A 19,417-nucleotide genomic window follows, 5' to 3' on the forward strand; every position below is an offset into this window, starting at 1 on the left:
AATTCTAAATTGGCAGGTTTTTGTTTTTAATTTCAGTAGTTTAGGGATGTTACTTCATTGACTTATGAATTAAATAATTTCTGAAGAGAAGTCTAGAAACTTTAATTTTTGTTCCTCTGTATAAGATTTGCTCACTGAGATAATCCTATAATTTTTCTATTTAAATTTGTTAATATGGTAAATTACACTGACTGATTGACTTTTTAATATTAAACGAACTTTCCACTGCCATGATAAATCCCACTTGGTCTTGATGTATTATCCTTTTTATGTTTTGTTGCAGTTTACTAAAATTCTGCTTCTGATTTTTTATCTTTGCTCATGAGACATGTAGACTTGTGGTTTTTTGTGTTGCCTTACTTTTTTCCTTGCGATGTCTTTGTCTGGTTTTGGCATCAGAGTAACACTGGCTTCAGATAATAAATTTGGAGGTATTCCTTCTTTAATTTTCTAGAAAAATTTATGTAGGATTGGTATTATTTCTTTGTTAAATGCTTGGTTGATTTTCGTCAATGAAGCTGCCTGGGCCTGGAGCTTCTTTGTGGAATGGTTTTTAACTACAGATTTGTTGTTGATCAGTTGCTTAGTCATGTCCAACTCTTCGTGACCCCATGGACTGCAGCATGCCAGGCCTCCCTGTCCTTCACCATCTCCCGGAGTTTGCGCAAACTCATGTCCATTGAGTCAGTGATGCTATCCAACCATCTCATTCTCTGCCGTCCCCTTCTCCTCCTGCCAGCATCTTTCCCAGCATCAGGGTCTTTTCCAATGAGTCAGTTCTTCAAATCAGGTGGCCAAAGTATTGGAGTTTCAACTTCAGCATCAGACCTTCCAATGAATATTCAGGACTGATTTCCTTTAGAATTAACCGATTTGATCTCCTTGCTATCCAAAGGACTCTCAAGAGTCTTTTCCAACACCACAGTTAGAAGGCATGAATTCTTCGGTGCTGTCTTTTTTATTGTCTAGCTCTCACATTCATACAGCTGGAAAAACCATAGCTGTACAGAACTTTTAGGCAAAGTAATGTCTCTACTTTTTTTTTTTTACTTTACAATATTGTATTGGTTTTGCCATACATTGACATGAATCCGCCTTGGGTGTACATGTGTTCCCCATCCTGAACAATGTCTGTACTTTTTAATATGCTGTCTAGTTTTGTCATTGCTTTTCTTCCAAGGAGCAAGCATCTTTTAATTTCATGGCTGCAGTCACAATAGAAAATTAAGATCATTATTTGGACAAATTAAGATGAGGATAGCATGATCAAAATCAATCATTTTGTGCAGGTGTCTTATTAAAGAGTGAACAGTGAATTGAAAAAGACTCCAGTTGCTTTTTATGCTAAGAATCTGGCACAGTCCTCAGGGTATGACACACAGGAGAGAAATTGAATAATATTAGGGAAGACTTTAAAAGTCTCAAAACAAGGTCAGTGAACTCAAGTTCCAGGCACATGATATTGTTGGTGTCACAGAGAAAAGAGGTCAGTTCATTATCCTATAGAGGTGTTGAACCCATGTATTTCCTGTGGCTGAGTTGTTTTCTCTGGGAGATGGTTTACTCTTCAGAGTTTTAGAGCTTGTATCTTTGAAAACAAGTGTAACTAGCATATTGAAAAAGCATACCTCATATTTCAGCAAAAATGCAGTCATTTTTCTCTCACTCTCTCTTTGCAGTTTTGTCTCTGGAATATTATCTCCTGCCTGAATCCTCTAATTTTATGTATATGAAAATGCAGGTATCTTCTGTCATGTCTGACTTTTTGTGACCCCATGGACTGTAGCCCTGCCAGGCTTCTCTGTCCATGGAATTTTCCTGGCAAGAATACTTGAGTGGATTGCCATTTCCTTCTCCAGGGGATCTTCCTGGCCCAGGATCGAGCCCACATCTTTTGTGCCTCCTGTATTGCAGGTGGATTCTTTCCCACTGGGCCATTGCGGAAGCCCCGCATGAATGCTCTAGCAACCCATAATTGTCTACTAATTCTTAAGTAACAGAAGATCTATGCTCACTAAGTTACAAACACTATCCAGATGCAAAAAGCTTAGAAAATCCAGTCTTGGATGATACTCAAAACTCTGAACTTCAGTTACTATTAAATCTCCCTTTTTCTCTCTCCAGCCTTACTTCTGTGAGCTTGGGCTGACTTCATGATGGAAGCCTGCAGTGAGATAGAGGGTAGAAGTCCTTCTTTCTCTCCACCTCCTATTTTGAGTCCTCCACCTCTGTCCTGAGAGCTGTTGTTTCAACCCTACCAGGTCCTGGGAGGGAGACAGGGAGAGGCAACAGACGGGGCAGTTCTGACTCGATCCCATATTCTCACTGTTTGGTCTCACTCTGGTCTAGCAGATGCCTTTTTCCCTTGAGATGTCATGTTCCCAGACTCTTCAGAGCTTTCTCACTGTTTCTTTTTCTCTTACAATTCTCTTGTCCCTGCAGGATGCTTCTCTTATTTCTCTGTTCTGATGGTCACATGGGACTCCTTCCTCGGGCCCTAGACACACAGTAACGCATCTCCAAACTCCTCCAAGTGGCTCTGTTGGACAGAACCCGGACAGTCTTCATACTGGCTCACTGTCTCAGCGACCACAGCTCTTCCCAGGAACACTCATACATCCCTTGCCCGAGGCTGATGTGGGTGGCAAGACAATCACACTCTCCTGGTTTTGCCTCCAAAACAGTCAGTATAGATTCCTACCTGATAGGAGCTCAACTTCAGCCAGTGTCAATTCAGCTTTCTCAGAGTGAATTAGTCTGTCTCTCAGGGCTTTCCTGATGGGTAAAGAATCTGCCTGCAATGCAGGAGACCCAGGTTCAATCCCTGGTTTGGGAACATTCCCTGAAAAAGGGAATAGCAACCCACTCCAGTATTCTTGCTTGGAGAATTCCATGGACAGAGGGGCCTGGTGGGCTGCAGTTCATGGGGTCCCAAAGAGTTGGACATGACTGACAAACTAACACCCACTGTAAGTCTCTCAGCCTTGGGAAGCACTTTCTCTGCTCTCTGAGGGACTTTCTTCTGCCTAGCTCAGGCTTAGAGAGTAGCTGCCTGAATGCAGGACGACTTGGCAACACAATGTCCCTCCCCACCAAGGAATCTTTTCTCTGATCACTCTTATCTGTGTTCCCTGACCCTTCTTCTGTGTCCTCAACGTAGCTGAGAATCCCAAGAGTGGCTTGAAGGTTCTTGAGGCCATTTACTTTCAAAATCTTCATAACATGGTTTGGCACCTTTCTTTGGAATTTTGCGTCTATTATGTTTTGTCGTCTGGTGGAACCTTCAGTCTTAAGATCGTATTACATAAGTAATAAACAAACATGATTCATGGACCAATCCTTGAACCACAGTCCGGTGGTGTACCATCTGTCTTTACTAAACATTTTGGTTTCTGAGTGTTGTTACTGTGTTAAAAAAAAAAAAAAAAAATCAGAGGAGGGGAAAATGCTCCAGAGCATCTCATTTAATCTTTAACCAGCTATGCTATTTAGCACTTCTTAACTACAGCTGTAGGCAGACAGAGTTCATAAAATAATTTGGAGTGAAATACTGTACTGAATGGATGTGTTTTCTATGATAGTAGATGGATCCCCAAGGGCATCGCGTATCTTGCCTGCTAAGACTTTTTCCAGCACAAGAACGTGGTAAGTCCACAATTCTCTGGCTGTACAAGAGGTCAGGAGAGTGGCTTTGCAATCCTGAGCCACTGGGAGACAAACTCTCCAAAATTAACTCTCTCCCCAGCTGACCACTCTAAACCCAGACTTCATAGGCACCATAATGACATGGTTCAGTGAGGTTTGCAGGGAGGAGAGGGTGGTAGAGGTTCTATTTTCTGAGACCAGGATATCCTAAGCAGAGAAAGAAGGGAAATAAATATCAACCTTGGGTCCCGATGTGTCATAACCAGATTGTGTGTGATGCTGGCTGGCACTGACATTTGCCGTTAAGAATTAGCCAGAATGGCTCTATGTTGTAGGGCTTTTCCCCTTTTTGTTTCTTTGTATAAAACCAGGGAGGGAAATAATTGAGTAAAACCCAAGTGTCTTTCTTTTATTTCACTTCTCTGGAGACTGTAATCCCAGAATTGGAAGGACTCGCTTGATGCTTGATTTGTTAACGCAGTGACTCCCTAAGCTTGTGTCTCTTAGTCTTTTTGAACCTGCAGCTCCTTCCAGTGAGCATGAAAGTTTCCCACCTCCTTGAAGAGTCTGATTTTCTCCCTCCTCCCCACCTTGCCACCTCCTTGAGATTTGCATGTTTTGGGAAGTCATGGCAGCGGAAAAGATGTTACCAAGCTATATTTTCCATAGTTTCCATTATGGAAACAACAGGCATGTGTTGGTTTTCCAAATATATAAGTGTGTATTACATAGTTGCATGTGCCTTTTCACTTTACCTTGCACTTTTCATGCTGACACATCACCATTTGTACAAAGTATCCTGCTATTTCAGAAGGCTATAGATCGTCTGAAGGTCGTTGTGAAAACTCCCGAGGGGACTGTTTGTCACCATCCCCGATGGCTCAGTCATGACCACCTCATGCGCTCTTTTTTCTCTCCTGTTGAAGTCTTTGTCTCTGTTGGAATCAGTTTTAGAGCTGTAACTGGACTTACAGGCTCATCTAGTCCCATCCCTGATTTTATAGAAATGGATGTTCAGAGAGTTTAAGCAGCTTTTCCAACATTACCCCACTATGCTTACACTGCAGGTCCTAATGACTCAGGTTGCTGAATCCCCTGCTCATTTTTTCTTTTACTGTATTGTTCGTTACTTGAATCTTTCCTAGTTTATCCCATCCCCTTTAAAGATACCAACCAATATTACAAAGTAAATAAATGCCAATGTGGCATGTGGCGAACTCTACCAAAATATTTCATATTCTCCTGCATATATTAATATCAAGCTTCCTTTACTTTATAGTAACTCCAAGGCTGAGAAAATAGTTGCTGTGAACCCATATTTTTGCCAAGTTTTAAAAAATCTTACAAAGGAAAAATATATAACACCTAATTTCTGGTAGTTTAAAATTAACTGGGGAGACAAACATGATTTATTTTCAGCTTATGGCCACCTATGATCTCTGGAACCCTTTTTTTTTTTTAATTTACAATGTTGTGTTTAATTTCTGCTGTATGGGAATAGATACATTTGTAATTAGTGATTTCCAACTCTCCACCCCTAATCTATAATTTATCCCTCCTTGAATTCTTCTGTAGTTCATCTACATCAAGAACAGTTTGGGAGAATAGAAGGAATAGAAGAGAATTCACAGATCATTTACTGCTAAATTTAGTTACTAATAATATAAAACCTCAATTAATAATGAAACAGGGCTAGTGGAATTATTTTCTAGAAGGGGAAACTGAGGATCGGCAAGGGTATGTAACTAGTTCAGGGTTATCATTACGTAGAGCAGAGTCTTGGAACTGAAGTGGCTGCCGTCAGAGCCTCAAATCCTTTCAGCCCATGAAAGTAACAGTATAATAAAGTTGGAAAAAACAAATAAAGCAAAATAGTCTTGTTGAAAATGACAGTTTTGTCACTGTGACGCTAGGAACCCATCACACTAGCTGACTGTGAAAAGCTTCTGAACATGCCCCTGTTCTGCGCAGTTTTTAAAACTGTGTGAAGTTTTATGTGAACAGGGCCTTATCATGGTGGAGGAGGGATTGACAGAGCCGGATCATGGATGGACTGTGTTTTCAAGATATCTGTGTTGAATTCACCTTTTATTTATCTAAGAACTGAGCTGGAACTTCCCCAGTTGTCCATTGGTTGAAACTTTGCCCTCCAAGGCAGGGAGTGTGGGTTCCATCTCTGGTTGGGGAACTAAGATCCCCCATGCCTAATGCCCTGAAAACCAAAACACAAAAACAGTATCATAATGTCAACTAAAAAATGTACAACTGGAGAATTGCTAGTTAAGTTTTATTGGGGCAAAATTAGGACTGCAGCTAGGGGACCAGCACGTCAGAGAGCTCTGAGAGACTTCTCCAAAGAGGCAGTGGGGGAAGGTCAATATATAATATTTTGGTGAAGGTGGAGTTCAATACTCAAGTGCTTACTTTACAAAAGGCTTTCTGCTAGGCATGAGGAGCTGATGTCACCATGAGGGGATTTAGTGATTTTCTAGATATGAAGAGATGCAAGGATTGGGATCATGAAATCAGTTCCTGAAAATATCTAACTAAAGATCTAAACTATCATAACTAAAGCTATGACCAACTTAGCATATTAAAAAGCAGAGACATTACTTTGCCAACAAAAGTCCATCTAGTCAAAGCTATGGTTTTTTCCAGTAGTCATGTAAAGATGTGAGAGTTGGACTATAAAGAAAGCTGGGTGTTGAAAAATTGATGCTTTTAAACTGCGGTGTTGGAAAAGACTCTTGAGAGTCCCTTGGACTGCAAGGAGATCCAATCAGTCCATCTTAAAGGAAATCAGTTCTGAATATTCATTGGAAGGACTGATGCTGAAGCTGAAACTCCAATACTTTGGCCATGTGATATGAAGAACTGACTCACTGGAAAAGATCCTGATGCTGGGAAAGATTGAAGGTGGGAAGAGAAGGGGACGACAGAGGATGAGATGGTTGAATGGCATCACTGACTCGATGGACATGAATTTGAGCAAGCTCTGGTGGTTGATGATGGACAGGGAGGCCTGGCATGCTGCAGTCCATGGGGTCGCAAAGAGTCGGACATGACCAAGTGACTGAATTGAACTGAACGGAAAGATCTGTCCCACCAGATTCCCTAGAGCACAGAGTGCCTCACTCCACCCTGAACTGCCTCAGCAGTTGCTGAAGGTCAACAAGCAGCTGCAGCCACACAGGGTTCAATCTCCACAGAGGCATTTGGCAAACGCGCTTGTTGTTCAGTCACTGGGAGGTGCTCTCGGGAAGTGCCAATTTGTTGTTGACAGTAACAAATTCCTTAAAGGCTTTAAAAATGGTCCACATTAAAAAAAAAAAACAAAAAACAGAACTGGACCTGAAGCTAGACTGACATGAGCATGAGACATTGAATCTCAGCACCTTTGGAGAAAAAAAGGAATTTAGCGTCCGTAATGGTCACCTAAAAGCAATCACCAGTCACAGAGTCTTGGAAAATGGGCTAATGAGGCAGCAGATTTCTTTGGAGGAGGAAGCACCCATGGTCTTGTCAGCCTCCAGCAGTGTTTACAGAGGGTGAAACTGGCAACCTCCACATTTCTTCAGGGTACTCTTGTTCCTAAACTTTTCCCCGTAAATCACCAGTCCATTGTGGGATAATGTCACTTTGGAATTTTTCCATGAAGATGCAGGAAGGAGCAGTAAGGATCCATTGTTGCTGTTTGGTCACTAAGTCGTGTCTGGTTCTTGCTACCCCATGGACTACAGCATGCCAGGTTTCCATTCCTTCACTGTCTCCCAGAGTTTGCTCAGGTTCATGTCCACTGAGTCGGTGATACTATCTAACCGTGTCATCCTCTGTCTGATGGAGACTGACGCTGAAGCTGAAACTCCAGTAGTTTTGCTGCCTGATGTGAAGAGCCGACTGATTGGAAAAAGCCCTGATACTAGGAAAGACTGAAGGCAGAAGAAGAGGGTAGCAGAGGATGAGGGATTCGATAAATCCACCCGTATGCAAATGAAAGTTATTTTGTTCAGTTGGGATATGTCCATATTGGTTAGCACCAAGGGTAGGCAAATTAAAATCTCTTTAAGTCTCCAGCCAGGAAAAAGAAGGAACATGTGAGAAAAAGATAAAAATATAGACTTTCTTCTTCTGACTTACACCTTGGTGGGGAATGAAAGCAACAGACCATCCCCAAAGAAGTAATCCTAGTTTAAAAAATCCTTGGTTCTCAAAAGCCTGGCATTGTATATTTGTTCCTATTTTGTTTGTAAAAGGTTTTAAAGGCATATGATGTAATGAAGTAAATGTTATTTTGTGGTTGAAAATTAAAGAGTTCTTTTGTATTTTAGGTCTTACAGGAAATCTCAGGGGTAGTGAGAACTGGAATTTGTGTATATTATGGGAAGGGGAATAAGGAAGATGAGGGGAAAACGTTCCACCTCCTTTCTTCAGATAATTTTAAGCCATAATCCATCTCTGTCTCTGTCTCTCTCTCTCTATATATATATATACATATACACATATACACATTTGCTTCCACTGATTTAAGATAAAAATAAGTAGATTTGTCCCCCAAATGTATTTCAGGGCCCTGTTAGCATCTCAGATGGAACCAACATTTGCCAGGAATGTTTTCCCTTGTTTTGATGAGCCAGCTCTGAAGGCAACTTTTAATATTACAATCATTCATCATCCACGTTATGTGGCCCTTTCTAACATGCCAAAGCTAAGTAAGTAATGTTTCCTATCATCTTGTATCTACGTGTAATTATATGTTTATATAAATGTATACTTATATATTTTTATATGTGCCCATATCTCTGTGTGTGTGTATTTAACTCTGTAATAGATTTTACAACAGTAGATTTTCTTGGCAGTGTATTGGGAATGTATTTTAATTATGGCGTATTATAACCAGATAGGGCTGTCACCTAGGATATGTGTCAGCACCCACATCCTGGCAATGGTAAATCCTGATCCCTCTTGTATTAGGAGCTGGGAACATTGTCCTGTTTTCATACATCAGTATCCTGTCTGCCCATTAATTTGGGCTTCAGTCTCTTGATCATTAGTGACAGCAAGCTAGTGGACTTAGTCTAAATCTGGTACATAGATGTGGATTTTTTTGTTCATTTCAGGGTTTTTTTGCGGTTAGCTCACAGCACTTTTTTTTTTCTTTTGGTTGAATTAGTATGCAACTTAAAAAAATTCTGACATTTCTCATAAAAGTTAAAATTCTTAGTTTTTTTTGGAAACTCAAACCACCCAACAGCACTGGCCCTGCACTTCCTACATGCCCGTTTTGGTTGCAGGTGAGAAGAGGCTGTCCCCTGTGGTCAGAGCCTGTACCCGGCCTGCCTGTGGTCCCCACCCTGCCTGTTACGCACACCAGCCCATTCACACTGAGCACCTGGCCCTCACAGGCATTGAGTTTGTGATTTCAGGTTCAGAGACCCCAGTGGGACTCCACTGAGACCTGCCCCAAACCTGAGAATGGCAGAATTGTACCTTGTTGACCTGCCACGGGTCTGGGAAACTCTGATTAAGTGCTGAGAGAGACAGGCTGGACTAGGAAACAGCAGTGGATGGAAAGAGAGAAAGCAGCTGCTCATGGATTTGCCCTTCACCCAGACCACATTATTCATGGTGCTAATTCAGAACCAAGAATTGAGTCCTTGGTGGTGATGGTTTAGTCGCTAAGTTGTATCCAACTCTTGCGACCCCATGGACAGTAGTCTGCCAGGCTCTTCTGTCCATGGGATTCTCCAAGCAAGAATACTGGAATGGATTGCCATTTCCTTCTCCAGGGGATTTTCCTGATCCAGGAATTGAACCCGGGTCTCCTGCATTGCAAGCAGATTCTTTACTGACCGAGCTAGGAGCGAAGCCTGACTCTGTCCTTAGGCCTTCCTAATAGATAGCTCGAAGGTAGAGAAATCCAAGCTATTGTACCATGGAGAGTAGTTGGGAAGACCGTAGTTGAGTGGTTGTTGACTTGACAAATTGTTTCAAAGGCAGATAATTGTGTTCCTTATTGCTTATTTACAGTGATTTGGACTAAAATCAATTTCTTTAGGTCAGTCTGAGAAAGAAGATGTGAACGGAAGCAAGTGGACTGTTACCAGCTTTCACACCACGCCCCACATGCCCACTTACTTGGCTGCCTTTGTTATTTGTGACTATGAACACATCAGCAGGATTGAGAGGGGCAAGGAGGTGAGTGAGGGAGATGCTCCAGGCGCGGGACCGTTTGTGCTGGCTGCAGGCACTCCTCGGCGTCAGGGGCTGCACCTGCTCGGTCACGGACCTCTGCTGCTCCTTCCCCCAAGCCCTGTCACTGCTCGGAGCACGATGCTGAGCGGAGCGCAGCCTTTCCGCTGGGGCTCTGAGGAGGGATGTCTACAGAAAGGCTGCGCCTCACGTCCCCTACGGGCGGGTTCTGAGCCCCTTCTTCCTGGGCCCTGCTACCTTTCAGAGCACAGAGAGAAGCGGGGAAGGGGCCGCACTAGCATGCTGAAGCTCAGGTTGCCTGTTGTCTCCCTTGCCTACATGCTCCTGGTACCATGCTGGGCAAGCTGATGCCAAGCTGACGCCAGTTGGGGCAGCTGCTCTGGCTGAAATGCGGGCAGGTTAAGCACCGTCCCTATGAAGGAGCAGACCTACTGGGTATGAGCACTTCCCCACAGTTGTGGAAATAGGTGCTCTGTCCTGGAACACTTAGTTTTCACCCAGTTATACCTTTGTTACATAATAGTCCTTTGGGAAAATATCAAGATGATTGTAAAAGTACTTTATGGACTGGTTCACTTCCCATGCTAGAGTGTGGGGTCAAGAGTGTAGAGTCAAGAGGCTGAGGCTGTCTCCTGGGTGCATGAATTTCCAGCCTTTGGCTTGTGCAGATAAGGAAGCTGTGAATGAACCAGCTCTTATCACCAGGGGAGAATTGCTCAAAGTTCCTCCTCCGAAGGATGAATGAATAATCCTAAATTAGATGCAAAGGACAGCTCATTATCATCCTCAGCTGTTGGCTCCAGCCTGATTTCCCTTATTGAATAATCACTGGTAGATCCTTGATATTCACAGATATAACCTGGGCCAAGTCAAACATTCATGACGTACATTGATAAATCCATGGAGACTCGGTGTGGAAACCTATGCTCTGTACCTGGTATGAAGCAGTGACTCAGCGCTCACGAGCGATCCAGGATGGCTGTCAGCATCCTCATCTCTGTTGGCCTGTTGCTCTCAATGTTGCTGCACAGTGAATAATTCTTATAAACGGATCATATCTGTTTCTTCATGAAAGATCACCCTGCAAAGAAAGCTGCTATGGAAGCAAAGAGAAAATGGAACATGCTTAAGAAAGTAATGGTCTTAGCCAGAAAACTGAAATTTGGGATGAGTTTATCAGTGGAATGTTGTGTTTGGCTATGACTCAGTTCTGGAAAGCTAAGGAATTCACCATATACTCTACAGGGAACCAGACTGTACTCTTGGAATAGCATCCAGACTCTACAAAAAGGAAAAAGGACTCCCTAAATAAGAGAAAAAATTTAGCAAAGTTGAAAATGTGGTTCATGCGTGGCATGAGGATAAATATAAGACACACATAACTAAGGTTGGAAATGAGAAATGGAATATTTTCTGCTATATCAATAGAGAAGGATGTCATTGCTAAGTCACTTCAGTTGTGTCTGACTCTGTGCGACCCCATAGACGGCAGCCCACCAGGCTCCACTGTCCCTGGGATTCTCTAGGCAAGAACACTGGAGTGGGTTGCCATTTCTTTCTCCATGCATGAAAGTGAAAAGTGAAAGTGAAGTCGCTCAGTCGTGTCTGATTCTTTGCGACCCCATGGACTGCAGCCTACCAGGCTCCTCCGTCCATGTGATTTTCCAGGCAAGAGTACTGGAGTGGGGTGCCATTGCCTTCTCCAGAAGGATGTCATAGTCATCAGCAATTGCAGCCTTCCAATGTGAGCTGGTGAACCCTGAGGGAACTCAGGTAGGAAAAGAATACCTGTCGTCTAACAGCCATTAGATGACAGCCACTCCCCAGGGTGAGCCCCAAGGAAGCTCAGGATGTGAAATACACAGGATGTCCGCCACAGATAGCTGAGGTACATATCAAAGGAATGATTTCAGTGAGCCCAGACTCTTGCATCTTCCCACATAGAAAGTGCTAAATTCCTTAACTTGGGATGTCTGGGGTTTTCGTTAATTAACAGTAATCTTTTGATGTTCAGACTACCTGCCCTTTGTTGCAAAACTTCTATGTAAACTGACTCCTCCCCTCGCCTCCTCAGAGCAGTTCTCTCTGGTTGCTTGAGATGCTGTCTCCCGGGCTTGAAGTCCTAAAAATTTCTGCCATAACTCTCAACTTTTAGGGTACATATATTTTTTCATTTGACAGTTATGGCAGCCATGAAGGATGTGAACCCTCAGCGATCTGGGACCAGTACCCTGTTTTTCACATCTTGAGCTTCCTTGGGGCTGCTCACCATGGGGAGTGGCTACAGTCTGATGGCTGCTAGCGGCCAGGTGTTCTTTACCTTCCTGTGTTTTCTCAGGGCTCATCGGCTCATATGGGAAGGCTGCAATCATTGACAACTGTAACACCTTCGTTTCCTGATACAGCGGGAAATATTCTGTTTCTCAGAAATAGCATATTTTGAGTAGAGTTTATCACACATGTGCACATGTAAAGATATTTCTCCTTTAGAGGTTGAGGTCTGCTGGGTCTAAGCAGGACCACAAGGACACACTGGTGGGCTAGCTGTGATTTTGAAGGAACTTTTTCTTCAAAATGTCCCACACATACTTGTGATCCTCACTGCCCTGCCCCTCCCCCACAGCTTGAAATCATCATTTGCCTCCACTGTGGCTTAGAGTGGTCATTTGTGGGAGGAGCCTGTAAACTGGAAATTTCTATACACACATTATTACTGCCTTCCCTCCCAAAAGGCACATCGTATCCTGAACGTGGTGACTGTTACCTCCACTCAGCAGTGTGGGCTCTGGTTTAGATGTCCTCCTGACTTTGCCTTGGAGATGAGAGCTTGGGATAGGGCAGGTACAGGTAGTGTAGGGGCAGGACTGAGGCCTTGGGGTGGGAGGAGCCTGGAAGAAAGGAGAGGATCCAGGCAGGAGGCTTCTAAAACAGGTGGTTACGTTTTGTGAAAGGGAAGCATTCCGAAGCCCTCATGTCATTCAAAAGTCATAAAACGCAAGACAAACTTTCCAACAGAAATAAAAGCAAAGACAAGTGAACGTTTGGTTGAAGGACAGCAATCTGCAGATAATGTTGTGCTGCTTTTCGTTTTCTTCACGTTGTCTCTTGTGTTTTGTAGAGAGCTCATTCCCAAATAACTGTATTCACAATCAGGACGATTATCTTAATTCCCTCCTCGCTGACTTTCATTCTAGAGTTAGGTGTTTCATACGTGTGTGTAAGCACTGACACTAGCAATTCCATTTAAAAGTGTTCAGATGGTACTGTTGAAGGGGTACCATGACTTCAAAACAAAATGACAATGGATGGTAAAACAACATCAAATTAGTCACCAAAATAACACAAACAAGTTGAAGCACCCAAACAACAGTACAGTCACACTAAACTAACAAAACATGGCAGGGATTTCTTTCCATCTACTATTAGCATGAAAGTGTCATATACAGAGGATATAATTTGCTTGCTTCAATAACTGTAGAAGTCATGAGACTTTTAAAATTAAAGAAATTAAGCTTATTTCAAATTTTGAAAATAAGATGGGACTATTCATGTTTTGGGGGCTTCCCATGTGGCACAGTGGTAAAGAATCCACCTGCCAATGCAGGAGATGCCAGTTCAGTCCCTGGGTTGGGAAGATCCCCCAGAGAGGGAAATGGCAACCCACTCCAGTATTCTTGCCTGGGAAATCCCATGGACAGAGGAGCCTGGTGGGCCATAGCTCATGAGGTTGCAAAGAGTTGGACATGACTGAGCACACTTGCGTTCATGTTTTTTATTAACAAATCATTTTAAATTTGCATGATTCACATTTGTTTCATATGTTCTATACTCTGTAACCCCTACTAACTGCACAACTCTGTTTTGAATCACTGGAAATATGTCCTGAAAAGGGAAGCTAGGATCCTAAGGGCCCTTTTACTCTGATGTAGAGTCCATGTTTTCTGTGGGGGTGATACCACTCCCAGGATTTTTTTGATTTATCTTTTATTTATGTTTGGCCGTGCTGGGTCTCTGTTGCTCTGCAGGCTTCTCTCTAGCTGCTGCCAGCGGGGGCTGCTCGCTGTGGTGTGCGGCTTCTCGTTGCAGTGGCTTCTCTCATTACGGAGCACGGCCTCTAGCGTGGCGCGCGGGCTGAGTGGTTACGGCTCCCGGGCTCCCTAGCACAGGCTCAGTAGTTGTGGCGCCCTGGCTTAGTTGCTCAGCAGCCTGTGGGATCTCCCTGAATCAGGGGTCAGACCTGCATGGGCAGGCTGACTCTTCACCACTGAGCCACCAGTGGTAAAGCCCCGACCCCCACCCCCTGCAACCAGCATTATTTTTGAATTATAGAAGTTTTACATGTTATTGCAAAAGATTGAAATAACACAGTTTCTGAAGAATCACTGTTCCCAACTTAATGAATAGCCTCCAGGGCTCTTCTCATTGCATGGTCACATTTAAACATTTTATCACGCAACTTCTTCTGAAAAGATAACCTTTGGCTCCAGAGCATCAGGAAATTGGAGCAAGCAGGCTGCCACTTTCCAGAACCACTGTACATATTGCTTTTTGTAATCACTGCTTAATTGTTTCTGTCTAGATACGCATCTGGGCCCGGAAAGATGCCATCGCAGATGGAAACGCAGACTTTGCTTTGAACATCACAGGTCCCATCTTCTCTTTTCTGGAGGATTTATTTAATATCAGTTACCCTCTTCCAAAAACAGGTGAGGTATCTTCCCTTACAGTGCATTTGATTTCCTATTATGGGTGCTCTAGGTTGAGATCAAAAGATACCTAGATGGGCCTCCAAGGACCCATTGGCGTTTTGCTGTTTTTGCTGTTTTGGAATCAGCCCTGCTGGCTTCCGTCTCGTGTCCTACACGTTCCTAAACACGCAGAGGCCTGCCTGCTCTCTCTCTCTCGTGCCGTATGACTGGCTGGTGCTCAGAGGGTGCCCGGCTTCAGGTCCCTCATGGGTGCTTGCTGGCGGCTTACGTCCTCCAGACCTTACCTTCTCCCTGGCTTTCTGTCCTTTCATCTCATACCGCAAGCATGCAGTGCAATGTTCTGGATCCTTTTAACTGCTTGCGTGAATTACTCCAGTTCCCTTTAGCAAAGTTTTGTTGTTTTTTTCAAAATATGTTCTTTAGCTGTGAGTCATTGGATTAGGACTTGGGGGTCCCATCAGTGAATTTTTGTTGTATAAAATTGGAATCATGTGTGAACAGAATACGATCCTCGAAGGAATATGTAAACATTTTATTTCGCATAGATCTGTATGGAATGTCCTTAAAATTATGTGAGCTGCTCAGCTCAGAAAGTTGTTCCACGTTTTTTCTCTCTCGCTTGAGGGTATCATGTCAGTGTGTCTTGTTCCTCTGACAGGTTATTTAGTCGGAGTCTTGGGGGAAAGTATGTTTGGCCTTTACTGGCAGACAGTGGAAGAAGGTGGGGAGTAAAAATTAGGGCGCTCCAGGCTCCCGAATGCTGTGTAGCCGGGGCCTCTGCCACTCAAGCCTTCCGGCTGAGGACGGACAGGGAGTGAAGGAACGGGGGCCAGCCGTGCCTGCTCGTGGATCCCAGAGGTTACACCTGTCATTTAGAGAGTCGGAGGCAGGGACTGTGGCAGGCCAGTGGGTAAACCTCTTGAGTTTCTACTGCAGGGGCCACAGGTTCAATCCCTGGCCAGGGAACTAAGATCCTCGATCCCGCATGCCACACAGCACAGCCAAAAAAAACTAGAAAAAGAAGGAAAGAAATAAAGTTGGCAGCAACAGGAATCTGAGCATGGAGACCAAGTTTCTGGCACTTCTATGGCTGGAAGATCTCAAGATGACCCTTGTCTAGGCAAGAAAATTTCTCTTTATCTTTATTTAGATAAGGAGAAGTTCAGAGTTATTCTTGATATCCTCTTCTGTCAAAGCATCTCCTCCATGCAGTTAGTCACCTCCTTATTATCTCCCCCTCCACCCCCTTCTTCCCCATCCCCCTCATTCTCCCTAGCTCATGTCACTACAGTCTTGACCACAACTGACCTTGCTTAGTTTGACCACTGTCCCTCTTTTCTCCTCCAATTCATCCTCCACTCTGAGGCCTGAGGGATCTTTCCAAAGCAAAATCTGATCGTGTTACTCCTGTTTAAAACTTTTCTGTGGCTTCCCATTGCCCTGGGGATCAAGTCCAAACTTCACACCCTGTCTTTAATAGAGCACCTCTTGCCAACCTCTCGGGGCTTTTGACAGTTTCTCAGAGTTGGAGGGCTGCTCTAGCAGCGTCTCTGTTCTCTTCTACACTTTCATCTTCTTCTCTTCTTGGTCAGGCTCTTGCACATTCAGTTTGCACATCCTGCCATTCCTTTTACCCAACTTGTTGATTCTTATATTTCTCAACGCAGTGCCTCCTCCTCCAGGAAGTCTTCCCTGATTCTCTCTCTCCCAAGCTTCCACAGCATCCTGTGCATCCCTGCATTCAAGTTCTTGAGCTGCTAGATCCTAATCATCTCTGCATTAGGTCAAGGGCAAGTTGAGGGTCAGGGTCTGGGCTGTCCTTTTTTAAAGCATCTTCTGAGCCTATGACGCTGCTTCTCTCAGAATTGTTTAGTTGCTAAGTGATGTCTGACTCTTTTGCAACCCCATGGACTGTAGCCTGCCAGGCTTCTCTGTCCATGGGATTCTCTAGGCAAGAATGCTGGAGTGGGTTGCCATTTCTTTCTCCAAGGGATCTTTCCAACCCAGGGATCAAACCCATGTTTCCTGCATTGGCAGACAGATTCTTTACCTCTGAGCCACAGGGGAAGCCCCTCTCTCAAAGTAGTAAACAGTAAACATTTTTTTTGTGTGGGGGGAAAAGATATGTTCAATGAGTTCCATAATTCCATGTAAATTCTGGCTAGATTACCAGTTCTTGGAAGTCAAATTTATGTTGGCAGTTTTTTTCCCTGCTGTATCTTTTATAGCATCTGAGCCAGTGTTGCTCTATGAGCACGTGTAGGTGGTGCTTAGTCAAAACTGCCTTTTGATGGATAGATGATTACAATGGAGTTTCTCTATTATTGGATGTTTAAAAGGAAGATGAACTGATGTCTCCTAATTACTTTGACTTTTGGTTGAGTCATTTAAAAACAAAACAAAAAAACTATTACAGCTGCTGGTGGAGTTGGCTGTTTGGATTGTTATAAGCTTTAAAAGAAAAGTGACATCATGATGCTTTTAGGAGTAAGTATGGGTTCAGAGAAGGCAATGGCACCCCCCTCCAGTACTCTTGCCTGGAAAATCCCGTGGACGGAGGAGCCTGGTGGGCTGCAGTCCATGCGGTTGCTAAGAGGCACACACAACTGAGCGACTTCACTTTCACTTTTCACTTTCATGCATCGGAGAAGGAAATGGCAACCCACTCCAGTGTTCTTGCCTGGAGAATCCCAGGGACGGGGGAGCCTGGTGGGCTGCCGTCTGTGGGGTCGCACAGAGTCGGACACGACTGAAGTGACTTAGCAGCAGCATGGGTATTTAAGACTTGCAAACTTTTAAAATAGCAAATTTCCTTTTAAGTTTTAATTTTCTCTTAGCTTGTAACCATAGCAGGCTAACAATATATATTGTACATCTCAGCAAAGTTTGTCTTTTGGTAGCAATAAAACTCACGTACTATATAAATCATAAAGTGGTGCCGTAATTACCGTAATTAGTGAGAATCTACTGAGTAAGTGAGAATCACCTACTACTTTTCTAGGTGCCCTCTGAATGCAGAAGCCGTAGGTGGTAGGGGCTCTGTTCAGGTAGCTGAGTTCGGGCGATAGCATCTACATGTTAAAAACAGAAGCAAACAAACTTCGAAGTAGGAGACAGCACTGACTGATGAAGTCAGCATGAAGTCTCCAGAGAAAGAGGACTATGTGGCAGACACCAACACAATACTGGAAAGCGATTGTCCTTCAATTACAAATAAATAAATTTTTAAAGAAACAGTTAAATGAAAAAGAAAGAGGACAATAAGTGGTAATGGGAGTAGCCCAAATATATAAAGAACACCTACAGATAAATAAGAAAAATACAATAGGAAAAAAACAGGTAAAAGATATATGAATAGATGTTATACAGAAAAGGAAACACATGTGGCTAACAAACTTATGAAGAAATATTTAACCTCATTAAGCAGTCTGAGAATTGAGTACCTAAGGTCACAGTGACAACCTATTCAGTTGTCAGCGAGTAGGCATTCTCACAAATACAAGTGTTAGAAAGTGACTGTTGAAAGGAGTATCAGTTGTTACAACTTAAAAACCTGTTTGTTGTCTTACAATGTTGATCATCAGAAATTCCCAGAAATTCCAGAAATTCTTAAAACCCAGAAATTCCATTCCTAGATATATCTTCAAGAGGAATTTGAGCACATAACGTGCCAGAAGACATGTGCAAGAATGTTTGTAGCTACACGTTTCATACTAGTGCCAAACCAAAAGCAACCAAAGGGGTCACTGATAGAATGGATATGGCTCATTCACACAATGGAAAACTATCCAGTAGAATGGGAAACCCAGGCTGAGGCAACTAAGTGTGTTCAAAGATAATGGAGCATTACCTGTTGAGGCTATGTAATGATCTGAGTATTTCTTACTGTACACTGTCAGCTTCAACCAAGTGTAAAGTCAACTAAAGTACTGAGCATAGCACAGCTAAAGCATTCATGAGGCAAATGTAGCATGGACTATTAGCAATGATATTCTTTCACTAGCAAAGGAAAATTTTAAAACTTGTATTGTTCTAGTTTCAGAAGTAACAAATGATCACGCTGTAAAAAATTTGGAAAGATAGGGAAAGCAAAAAAAAAAGAGAAGCAAAATCTCTTGCAATGCTGCTATGCAAAGATGACCATGGGTAACATTTTGATGTCTATTTTCCCAGTGTCTGTCTTTGTCTCAATGTCCATCTTTCTCTGCATTTGCTTCTTTGTTTTTAACAAAAATGACACCATGGAATTGATACTATTCTTTGATTTAAAAAAAAAATTAACAATATAAAGCAATATGATCCAGGTAACTGTTCTTTTTTATTGTCATTTTAACTCATAGGCTGCCTACATATCAATTTGACAAAATAATTTATTTAATCCTCAGTGTTTGAAAATTTGGACTGATTTTTCCTTTCTTGAGGGGGAGGGGCTGCTTTTAAAACATGAGAGAAAACATAAGGAAGTGTTTACAAATATCCATGCTATTTGCCTTAGTAGAAATTCCAAAAATTGAAAGGCTAGGAACATTTTTAAAAGTTACGAAGCATTTTGCTGGAGTGCTTCAGAAAAACTGTACCAGTTCATACCCTCACCAATAGGCTATGTGTCAGTTTTCCTATTCCTAATTATAAATTCTAGCCAATACTAATTATTAACCTCATACATTTGAAAGCTTAAGTTATATCATTGTTTTAATTTTTGGTTTTGATGCTAATGAAGCTGAAAATTTTAAATAAGACTTTTGGGTGTTTGAATTATTTCTTTATTGAATTGTTCACATTTTTTCTTTTTGTTCACCAAAGTTCTTTAAGTATTCAAAAAATATTATCTAGTTGTGATATAGGCTGCAAAT

The 19,417-nt window shown here is 42.7% G+C and overlaps 1 protein-coding gene across 2 annotated transcripts in view; it reads left to right on the forward strand.

Annotated features, from left to right (window-relative positions):
- The window catches only part of LVRN (laeverin), a 67,150-nt gene that overhangs the window by 12,738 nt on the left and 34,995 nt on the right, over window positions 1-19,417 (forward strand). For both annotated transcript variants that reach the window (XM_043470658.1, XM_043470657.1), the window contains exons 2-4: window positions 8,212-8,354; window positions 9,701-9,840; window positions 14,435-14,561. In XM_043470658.1, the coding sequence (XP_043326593.1) occupies window positions 8,212-8,354; window positions 9,701-9,840; window positions 14,435-14,561 (410 nt within the window). The remainder of the gene's footprint in view (window positions 1-8,211; window positions 8,355-9,700; window positions 9,841-14,434; window positions 14,562-19,417) is intronic.

Source organism: Cervus canadensis, chromosome 6 (genome assembly GCF_019320065.1).
Source record: "Cervus canadensis isolate Bull #8, Minnesota chromosome 6, ASM1932006v1, whole genome shotgun sequence".
NCBI lineage: Eukaryota > Metazoa > Chordata > Mammalia > Artiodactyla > Cervidae > Cervus > Cervus canadensis.